Raw genomic sequence first — 11,669 nt, forward strand, 5'->3', positions numbered from 1 at the left:
GTGCTCCAAATAGGAATAACTAAATAGTGATTTTTCAACTGCACTAAGTTTTTGTAAGACTAACCACCATGTTAGTAGTTACTAATTACAACTCATACCAATATATATGTTATAGTATTTTGATGTACAAGTCTGAAAGTTGTCTAAATTTTTTCCTCACTAAAATACTGCAAGTTGGGCCAAGATACCTAAAAATATCTACCCGTTTTTATAATACCTACACAATATAGTAACAAGTTTATATCTGTAGCTCACACTGTTTATAAGAAATTATTCTCAGAGGGCTCCTGTTGATACTAAGGAATTACTTGAGCAACAAAGAACATTATTTGCATGCCACCAGGGAGTGGTAGCATTTACACTCATATTAACACCTCCATTAATTGACTGACCAGAACAAAAGCAAAGCAAGCATTCCCTCCAGAACTTTAAAAAAAAAAAAACACACACACCACAGAAGTGATAAAGTTTGATTCTGTAGATACACCACATAAATTTAATCCTTAAAGAAACCATCTATTGGAGGTATTAATTCCATGTATTACTTCACCATTTGGCACTAAGCAGAAAGCCAATGATACAATCTGCATGGATGTCAACATTTCTGACTATGAAGGTATCACAGTCAAAAACGGGGGGGCAGGAAAGAAAAGCGTCTGCAGATAAATATCTTGTGTATGGCACTTGTTTACAAGATTTAGCGCTTCAGGGGCAAGTCCTGCCACACTTTTGGAGACACACAGGGACTCCCCCACATAGAGGAATCAGTGTGGTTCTGCTGCTCAGAGAGGAGCAGGATTTCTGGAGTCCACAAGGATGGACTGTGCCTCCTGTGCACACCCTAAACGCAATTCCGCAGAAGCTCCCTGTACAGTGGGACTTAGGGCAGATGATAAGGAAACAAGGTCTGAGCCACTGGATATAGCACTACAGATTCACTAGTTATTTCCCCCCTTTCTTCCCCAGCCCCAGCTGCCCCCCTTTAGGGGTAGTGGAAGAAGGAGGAACCTCCTGCTCAGAGTCCCCATGGAATCTGCTGATATCAATCCCTGATACTCAGGCTTGGCCAGAGAGTGGAAGCAAAGAGAATCAACCATTAATGAAATTGATACCAGAAGGAGAAGGGACTTTGGACTCTGAAAGGTAAGGCTTCTTTATAACCAGCCTGATTTGTTAATTATGACTGACAATGGTTACCATATGATGGCTGGTTCAGGGCCACAAACCATTTCCCACTGGCTAGGCATCCACATCACATACACACAAAAACCCCCACACAAACACACACTATAGTTGGTGGTCCCTCTGACACAAGACTAAGGACTTCGTATGAAAGAGTTACCCTCTTACCCCAGAGAGGAGATTAGTCTGTCAGAATTGACACACACTGCCACTAATCCTTGCTATTCTGTGGATAAGCACAAGCTTTGGTTTCCAGGACTACTGAAAGCAAGGAGCTTTCACTAAGACCAAGTCCACCAAAAGAAGGAAAAAAATAGTGGTACCTTCAAGCACCTTTGCCTAGGCAAGTGTGTCAGTGTTTCTAACAGAATCAGTATTTTGGGGTGTTACGTAACAAAGAAATTTACACAACAAGCAATTGAAAACTGGCATTTAAAGATTCTGCCAGGAAGCAGATATTTAAAATAAAAACTGTTCATTTTGGGGCAGGAGGTGGCTTATTACTACTGCTGAAGAGTTTAAAGACAGTTTCAGAGGCATTTGTTTTCCCAGGGGTATCATTTCATTGTCTATTAATGCTTCAGAGCAATGCAAAATTTCTGCTGAGGGAGAGAGTAATGGGGGCTATTAGGGGGACGGAGAACCCTCTGAGCACAGCACTAAGTCAGAACAATTGGATTCTGTTCCTAAATCTGCCAGTGTGTTCCTGAATGACCTCAGCTTCTTATCTTCTCTCTGCCTCCACTTATTCATCTGTGAAGTGATTATAATTCACCCTACCAAAAAGGGGTAATGGGAGATTTCATTAGTACTTCTAAAACTTCAGTGTTGGAATGACTGGCATTGTACAGGTACATATTTTGTTTATGCTTATTAAGTTATTTACTTCTATTACATTTTCTCTATTCATCACCCACATCTTTCCCCCCTCCCCTCCCACACATTTTATTTCTGCTGGTACTCAACACCAGACCATTTCTGCACATCTCTCTACCCTCACCACACAACTTTCAGAAGTAATGTTTTTTATTCATACTCTGAATCCACACCCCAGTTCTGTTCCCATCCTAAAAGGCTCTGAGCCTCACAGTGTTCTTCCCTCAGACTCTGGAGGTAGAGGGCAGGATTGATTCCCTCTTTCACTCAGCACTTCTCTTTCCTCCAAGATTTCAGTACTACCAACTACACCAACTTCTGTGCTCCAGCTCCTTCCAACATAGGGAGCAAGGTATCAACCTAAGCCTTTGATACATTTTTACTAGGCCTCTTCATTTCAAATCCCCTCTCCAGAGCATCTCCTCCAACAGAGGTAGCAGACCCTAACCCCAGTAACAAATGAGTCCAATTCACTTTGCTTTGCCTGGTAATAGTAGAGAATTATTAGGTGGAGAAGCACAGACATAACCCTTACTGAAGTGGTAATGGGACAGTACCAGAAGAGAAGTGGAAATCTTGCCACCCCACTTCAAATAGTTTAGAAGACCAAGTATAAAAATTTCAAGTTTGTGACAACTGGTCCATGATCTGAACCAGTCCTCCTTAAAGAAAGAAAAAAAAAAACCACAAAATGATCATGCTATATTTAGAGAAGTGGTTCCTGTACATGCAAAATAACCACTTAAAGAAACTATACTATAGCCATATTGCTCATGTTCACTTTAGAACTGTATGTACATATTCAAGTGTGTTTTGCAAAAACAGACTCATTGACAAAAGGGGAGTCATTAAGTCTGGTAGGCCAATAATCCATATTTTAAAAATCACCAAATGTGTGATTTACAAGACACATTATAGTAGTCTAGGTTGTCATTTAATACTTGGGCAAGGAATTTTTGTCCTCTGTTTCCCATCCCCACTAAAAAGATCTTTTGCACACAGTATAACATGCATTTTTTTAAAAAAAAAAATGTATGCACTTCAACTTAAGCCAAATGAAGGATTCCTGGAGTTGTGTCTTGGACATTGCACCTTGTTCTGAGACTCCCAAGTCTTTTGTAATATATGTGCTGAATAGTTAGGTGTAATGGAAAGTGGACTGATTTGTTTTCTCTTACTGTAACACACTGAGAGTCTATAATAAATAAATTTACTTTAACCCTTTTTGAAAACATGAATATAAATCTAGGAACTCAACAAAAATAGTTCAGAAGTTCTCTCAGGAAGTACAAGATTTGTATTAATGATTAAGAAGTTTATCCCTTTAAAACAGGTAATTTCCTGTATCAAAACTTCTAAGTGAACTTCATTGTACTGAAATAAGCTGCGCCATGTTCCATCATTCTTTCAAGCAAAGCGAGTTGGGTGTGAGATCAATCACACACATCAAAAAGAGAGAACACGAATACAAGAACAAGAGTTAGATGACTTTAGGAAGAAAGTACCTTCTGCGGGTCTCTTTTTTGTTAAATAACTGTGGAACACACATCCTACCAAAAGGATAGGACATTTGATCTGTACAGCTATTTTTTCCATGTAACATGCATTTTTTTCCCCAGCAGGAAGGAAACCTCCAATTTCCTCCAATAGGGTGAATTCCAAAGGTCAATCTAAAAAACGATGCCCTTGTTTCTGCCTTTCTTCATGATTAGCTGACTGTTGAGCTATGCTGGAACTATGATTTCCACATACCACTCTTGAAGTTACAGCAGGAAACAACACATCCAAAAAGGCACATCTAAGCAATTCAGCACATACTTCTCAGAATCTCATGTTCATTATTTATGCAATTGACTTTCAAAAGCTAAAGAGTCCATTCACAAAAATAAAAAATGACCCCAGCATTAAAGAGCTCAGGATAATCATCATTTACAAGAATCACATGGTATTTCAAGCCATTAGTTTATAGGCTCTGAATGTGATCTTAAAATCACATTTGATTTAATTACTAAATGTTCCCACAGCAGTCTAACAGAAAAGCACTGAAGTAAACAATGCAGCCGTCTACGCTTAACCAGACCATGAGATAAGTACTATCCCACCGTCTTGACTTAAATTGTCAGTGTTTACAATCAGTATTTTATAGACCCATTACAGAAGGAAACTCACTACATTAGTTCTCGTACTGCAATCAACTGCAGCAACTCAAAGGAAGATGTCAACACTGAAGACCATAGTTTCCTATATTATTTCTATTTTTCATTGCCACACCCAATAAGCAAGTTTTTGCAGATATGTTCACTAAAGCTAAGCAATGAAGCCCATCCAGACTAGAAACTGTGAGATACATCTATGGTATTAGTTAGTAGTTATACTATGTATGTACTATGGTATTAGTTATAAGTTAGTATTTTTAATTGGGAAGTTAGACAGTTTTAGTTCTGACAGAGTACTTTTTAACTCTGTATATTATCCCTTCTTTGGCAACACACCATAGAAATATTTCACCACAATCACAATCCCCAAATTGCTATGTAACACCACCAATATCTTTGCAGTTTAATTGCAGTCATGCAGGATTATGGGAAAGGAAACAGAATCAAAAACTGACGCTTGTATTTTAATGTATGCCTTCACTGCAAAAAAAAAAAGTGTTCTTAACTCAAATTAAAATAGTATCGAAGACATGGCAACAATGTTTAACTCCGGTTAACAGCCAAATTAAAACCTATAGGGGATCCTGGAGTTGAACTCTAGTTGCTAACCCTAGTTGCTGTGGTTTTACTGTTAAATTGGATTAAATTAAGCACACACTTTTTTTTGAAAGGGTGAGAGTTGTGGTTGGTTTTTGGTTGGGGGGGTTTGTTTTTTTGCTATGCAGTGAAGGCAAACCCTTTAGGGTTGCCAAGCATCCAGTTTTCGACTGGAAAGCCCTGTTGAAAAGGGACTCTGGCACCGCCGGTCAGCGGCGCAGTGGGGCTAAGGCAGGTTCCCTGCCTGCCCTGGCTCTGTGTGGCTCCTGGAAGCAGCGGTACATCCCTGTGGCCCCTAGGCACAGGGGTGGCCAGGGAGTCTCTGTGCGTTACCCCCACCCAGAGTGCCGACTCTGCAGCTCCTATTGGCCAGGAACCATGGCCAATGGGAGCTGCGGGGGCCATAACTCTGCCTAGAAGCCAGAGGGACATACCAGCCACTTCCAGGAACCACCTGAGGTAAGCACTGCCCGGAGCCTGAACCTGCACCCCCCCCCAGAACCTCCTCCCACACCAAAACTCTCCCCCACAGCCTGCACCTCCTCAAGCACTCCAAACCCCTCAGCCCCAGCCCAGAGCCCCCTCCTGTACCCCAAGCCCCTCATCCCCAGTCCCACCCAGAGCCTGCACCCCCAGATGGAGCCCTCACTCCGCCTGCCCCCCATCCCCCTGCCCCAGCCTGGTGAAAATGAGTGAGGGTGGGGGAGAGCGAGCAACAGAGGGAGGAGGAATGGAGTGAGTAGCGGGTGGGGCCTCAGAGAAGGGGTGGGACAGGGGTGTTTGGCAACCCTAACTTGACTTACCAAGGAGTGCCAAATCCTTTTCCTTCATTCATATCATAGAGTACATCATCATTGTAAAGCATACTAATTCACAAGCAAAATGTCCCCTTTTCTAATTTGCTATCTGTCATAAGATTAATGTTGGAATTTGTTTTGTTCACTTTAATATATATGCCAACATAACACTAAGAGGCAATTTAGGCAATTAACAACAAGATTTGATCCCCAAGCATGTTTGTATTAAGATAGCTCCTTTCACAAGGAGAGGCAAGGCATCACATAGCCAATTGAAGAATTAAAGCTTCATCTTTAAAATTACTTATAAACCCTTTATTAGCTTGCCACGTCTTCTAGATCAGTGGTTCTCAATGAGGGGCATGTCAACTCATCTAGATATTTGCCTAGTTTTACAACAAGCTACATGAAAAGCACTAGCTAAGTCAGTACAAACTAAAATTTCATACAATGATTTGTTTATACTGCTCTATATAGTAGATCAGTTTCTCTCAACCTGGAGGTCATGATTTATTTTATAATTCTATGGTAAAAATGAGAAAGTAAGTAATTGTTCAGTAATAGTATGCAGTGACACTTTTGTATTTTTATGTCTATTTTGTAAGCTTGTAGTTTTTAAGTGAGGTGAAACTTGGAGTACGCAAGACAAAGCCTTCTGAAAGGGGTACAGTACTCTGGAAAGGTTGAGAACCACGGTTCTAGATCAGATACTACATTTCTAGCTGTTTCCAAATCACTAACACCTCCAAGCATAACTAGAAGTTTAAGATAAATTTCAGATCTAGTTATAAATTAAAACCAGTAATGTAACATTTATATATGGTTTCCTACTAATCAAATCTTTAAAATCCCCCAACATTTATAATAAGAGGTAGTTGATGTTACTTCTACATTCAGTCTCTTTTCCCTTGTCTTTCCCCAACAGTCATCACACTAAAATTTCCTTTTAGTATTTTGAATCTTCTCCTAACCTCATTGGCTCCTTTCAGTGCCTTCTCACAGCATTCTTCTTCCTTCCTATCAGATAACCAGCATATACACGGCCTGGTGGACTAGATACATTACTCTCTGGATTTCTGCTTTGTTGTTGTTTGTTTCACTGCACATGGTAACCAGTAGCTGTTTCTCAGTTCCTTATAGCATTGACATCCAAAGATTAGCATCAGCTGTTGAGGGCAAAGTAGGAAGGAGAGAAAGGGAGGGGACTAGAAATTAAGCCTAATTTTTCCAGATTTAGACATACAGGCATTTTTAATACACATACAATTTCAAAAGACTTTTCAGAGGAAACAAATCAGTAATCTTATAAAAGGTTACATTCTTGCCACAGTGAAGGAACAATGCAAGATATCAAATTGAGAATTTCCATCAAAAAGAGCATTTGCAACACCACATGTGTGCGTTGGTCAAAAAGGCTGTCAGACATACTGTTCAAAATGCGGAGGAGGTGGCAAGAGAGAATAACACCTTCTGCACTAGGCAGCACAATGCTGTTCTCATTAAAAAAAGATACTAGTAGTCATGGTTCTATTAGAAATCTCCAAGAGCCTGGTTTGAATCAGTTAAACATATATAAAGCCAAATTATAAAGCATCTCATTTTTGAAGTGTTTTAAACACTGCACTTAGAGCATCTCAAGATGAGAGAACTATACACTGACTACTTTTTCCTGGTGATATCCAGGGCAGTTGGGAGGAATACCTATCTAGTTCCAAAAAATACTGTCAATTCAATGGTGCTTAATACAAACACCACATGTTTTGTTTTGATTTGATAACTCCCCATTCTCACAACCCTACATTGCCTTGGGTGTCACATCCACTAAGCCTGTGGTAGCCCCTCTTCCTCCCAACATTGACACTACTGTTCCAGGAGACTGATTGTAATAATATCTACGCTAGTCTAACTGTAAACTAGATGGTTTTACACAACCACTGGAAAAACTTTTGCACTAACAATCAGATGAGTATCATCTCATTTACCACTTTTAATGAATTGGGCTAAACCTACACAGAATACAAACAAGGTATGAAATCCACAAAACTACTACTTAACTCCTGTTTATTCAGCTTAGTATATACTGCTTCCCTCTAACAGAGATATACACAGCTGTATGCGACAAACTGTAAAATATACAGATTCTGCATACAGCCGACCTTGATTCTTAACGAGATTCTTGGTTAGATGGATTTCAAATGATGGATGAGGATGTGTCTCTTAAAAAAATAAGTTTTGGGGTTTGTTTGTTTTTTAAACAGTAAGGTTTAAGACTATTTGAAAGCAACATGTAATGCCAGAAAGATTCTCCACAACTCTCCTAAAATAGAGGGGAAAAAAATCAACAGGTCAAGACATGTGCTGCAATTACCACACTAGTGTGTTTGTCATATTTCCCATGAGTAAACCCAAATGCAACCTCGCCTCTTTGAAGCATTTATATAACCAGCTTTCTTTGGGTGGAGCAAGTAACTGAAGAATAAAAACAGTTTAACCCTTATTGCCTCACATTGTGAAAAGGATATAAATCATTCCCAAAACAAACTCCGATTTGCTACTTCCATTTTAATTCTAATATCAACAGCATTGCCTCACATTTTGAAAAAGAGTAATTTCACAAAGAGACATAGAGGGATATTTAAAGTTTGGTAAAGCCACCAAATTACTGTTCCACTTGCACAAATAAAACAGTCTCACAGTTTCAGACAAATGCTAAATATTAAGACATTTAGTATAGCTTACAGCTAGTCCTAGCCATTGGTATATTACAGTCAATAGGTTTATTTACATTATAAAGAAGAAGGAGTGAAAATTAGAATGCTTAATTTTTAATGGTCTTTCTTAAAGTTTTTCCATTAGCTAATTTGGGCATCTGGGAGAGCTCTGTGTCCACTTCAATTCAGCTATATGCACAAAATTATATTCAGATTTATCTAGATATTACTATGACAATACCTTTAAAAGTCAAAATAAAAATATACTTAAAGTAACCACACACACAAAAAGTTAAAAAGAAGAGGTTAGGAAACACTGAACAATCTAGAGAAGAATCCTCCTAATTAACTGAAAGCAAAAATTGCGGATCAGGCCTGCTTTGAGTAGGGGGTTGGACTAGATGACCTCCTGAGGTCCCTTCTAACCCTGATATTCTAGGATTCTGTGAATTGGGTTGTATCTTGCAGCAAGAGACACTCAGTTTAAAAATATTGCTATGGATGTCTGAATTATGAAGCAAGCAGCCCTGCCCTCTCAGAAGGGGAGATTGCCATGCTGAAATACCATATCATGCTTTCACATTACTGTCGATTTACATGCAAACTGTTCATTTTAACAATTCAGGATCACCAGTGCAGCATGCCAGGAATGTAATTCATTTAGTCTTAGTGAGAATTAGACACCAAATATTAAACAATCAATTTCCACTTGGATTATTATATGTTGTGTTTGGGGGGCGGGCGGGGGGGTGTCCCTCCTCCCTCCCCCAACATACAAATATAATTCTGTATTTGTCATTTGTATTTCAACACTACCCAGAATTCAGCATTTGCCAACCTCACTCTTAATCTTTTTTGAAATTCACCTCTTTACACACCTAACAGGGAGGGAACACACACCCCGAAAAGGTAAAAAGGGTGATGCATATGTCTCTATTTCAAGAGACCTACGAAGCCAGCACTTCCAGGACTTCAGGGATATTTAACAAAAAAAAATGGTTGGTTTGATTCTTTAAAATGTCACTAGCAACTACAAAGCCAAATTGCGGTGGGGTGGGGGTGGGGTTTGAGGAATTCGGTCTGAAACAGGCACACAGGCAGATTTACAAGCCCTCCATAAGGGGGCATGTACCATCTACCCTCTCCCCCAGCCCGGAGGATCTGGGCGCTGGGAGACACACCCTCTGGGCTGCGCTGACAGACTAGTCACCCCCCCGCCCCGACACAGGCGGGGGTGGGGGGGGACGCGAAAATAAGAGGCGTGGGGCTAGAAAGTTGAAAGGCGAAGGGAAGGGAAGGGAGGAGGTATCCGGGCGCTTCAGCGGAGGCGGATGCCGGGCGACACGGGGTCTCGGAGGCTCCCCCGGCTGTTGCAACCTTCGCTTCCTGCACCCGCCGCCCGTGCGGCCCCCCTCTCGCCCGGCCCGCGGCGCTCTCACCTGGATGTAGTTGCTCTCGCAGTAGTCGGCCACCCGGGTGAGGTTCTGGTAGCTCTCGAGCAGAGCCCGCTTGCCTGAAGGGATTTCCTCCTCTAGCAGCATCTGCAGCTCTGCCATTTTCCGCCCCTCCGCATCGCTTCCGCGGGCGTTAGAGAGGCGGCGGCGGCGAGCCCGCACAGCCCGCCTGGTATTGTGGGATTCCTCCTCGCCTCGCTTTCGTGAGGCCGCCGCGCTTTCCCCGCCCCCCCTCCCCCCCACGGCGTGCCCGTCGCACTGCACGCTGGGAGTTGTAGTCTGCTGGCCTCTCCCCGCCGCCCCCGCGGCAATGGAGTTCCTGGATCGGGCATGCGCCAGGCGAAGCTGTGCGGGTGGAGGCGCGGCGGGGTTCTCCCCCACGGTCGGGCCGTGGCTGATCGACTGAGACCTGTGAGCGCTCACACACACAGTTTCTCACCAAGGGGTGAGCTGCCAGCCCCGCTCGTTTCCACCGGCTTTGGTTCAAAGCCTGGCAGGGCTGGGCACGCTGTAACAATGGGAAATGAAAACAGCAGCGAGCGAGCTCCTCAGTGTCTGGTCGAGATCCGCTCTGCGTTACAGCAGGGGGAGAGACAAGGGCCACTGCTGAGGCGGACAGTCAGATATTGAAACACCTTCTTCCCCCCGACCCGAATCCGCCTCGCCTTCCCCGCCTCACTAGATTATCCAAGCAGACCTTTTTCAACAGCTGCTTTACTTTCACTTCATGCTGATTGCCCTCTCTGCTGCAGGGAACTTCAAACAGTTCAGAGGGCCCTTCAGTCTGGAGGCCCCTTCAGAGCCACTGGCTTCTCTGTAGAAACTGCTAGCACCGATGCCAATGAGTGACGATCCTGATGATGATAATAATACTCGGAATGAATACAGTACTTTTCAGCAGTAGATCTCAAGGCACTGTACTGAAGTTGTGTAGGATGGAGCTTCTTGCTTGAGGAGGTTGCGAAGGCTAGGACTATAACAGGATGTAAAAGAGGACTGGATAAATTCATGGAGGTTAAGTCCATCAATGGCTATTAGCCAGGATGGTTAAGCAATGGTGTCCCTAGCCTCTGTTTGTCAGAGGGTGGAGATGGATGGCAGGAGAGAGATCACTTGATCATTACCTGTTGGGTTCACTCCCTCTGGGGCACCTGGCATTGGCCACTATCGGTAGACAGGATACTGGGCTGGATGGACCTTTGATCTGACCCAGTATGGCCATTCTTATGTTCTTAGTACTCTGTTGGGATTACAGTACACTGAAACAGCAAACAAACACAAAGATTGCCTAACTAATAGTAATAACAATGAATAAAATCAGCATTCATATGGTTCTTTTTCTAAGTAGCATTTAAAATATTAAACAGAGGTGAATACATTATTTTTGCCCCTCTTTTAGCCCATGCGGTTAGCCAATATCTGGAGAAATTGATTGTATGAGTCAGGTATTTCTATGATGCAATCCTGTTTTCTTTCAAAGAATGTACACAAAGCCTTGTTTCCCTGAATACAGTAGAAATAAACAACAAGCAGAGTTCCTTGCTCAAAAATCCAAGTTGGACCTTCCAAGGGGTACCATGCCCAAAAGAAGCAGCATCACTCAGCTTTCTCAGCGGGCCACATTCAGTACTGCTTCTCTCACTTTCTGCAGGCTGTCTTTTGCATTAGCAGCAACTAATCAATTCCCTACCCCTGTATTTTACCACCAATATCAAGGAAACCCCTGAGACGTCACAGCTCAGCTGATCAGCCTTGCAATGCAGTCCGTTGCCTTGGATGGTGGCTTCCTGTTGTTTCCAGCTACCACTATAAAAGGGGCACTTAATTACTCCTTCGATTCAGCCTGAAAGAAAAAAGATGATCACATCCATCAGCTTTAACAAAGCTTGATATTGT

At 42.3% G+C, this 11,669-nt stretch overlaps 1 protein-coding gene across 8 annotated transcripts in view; it reads right to left on the reverse strand.

The window, feature by feature from the left end:
* Positions 1-9,981, reverse strand: part of ABI1 (abl interactor 1) — a 118,852-nt gene extending 108,871 nt beyond the window's left edge. For 3 of the 8 annotated variants that reach the window (XM_084618103.1, XM_084618101.1, XM_084618097.1), the window contains exon 1: positions 9,759-9,976. In XM_084618103.1, the coding sequence (XP_084474229.1) occupies positions 9,759-9,875 (117 nt within the window). In that variant the 5' untranslated portion in view covers positions 9,876-9,976. Of the gene's footprint in view, positions 1-9,758 lie in introns of all 8 variants that reach the window. The other 5 variants (XM_084618102.1, XM_084618100.1, XM_084618098.1 and 2 more) reach the window with 3 other exon arrangements.
* Positions 9,982-11,669: the final 1,688 nt, after the last annotated feature.

Source organism: Lepidochelys olivacea (assembly GCF_965140295.1).
Source record: "Lepidochelys olivacea isolate rLepOli2 genome assembly, chromosome: 2".
Lineage (NCBI taxonomy): Eukaryota > Metazoa > Chordata > Testudines > Cheloniidae > Lepidochelys > Lepidochelys olivacea.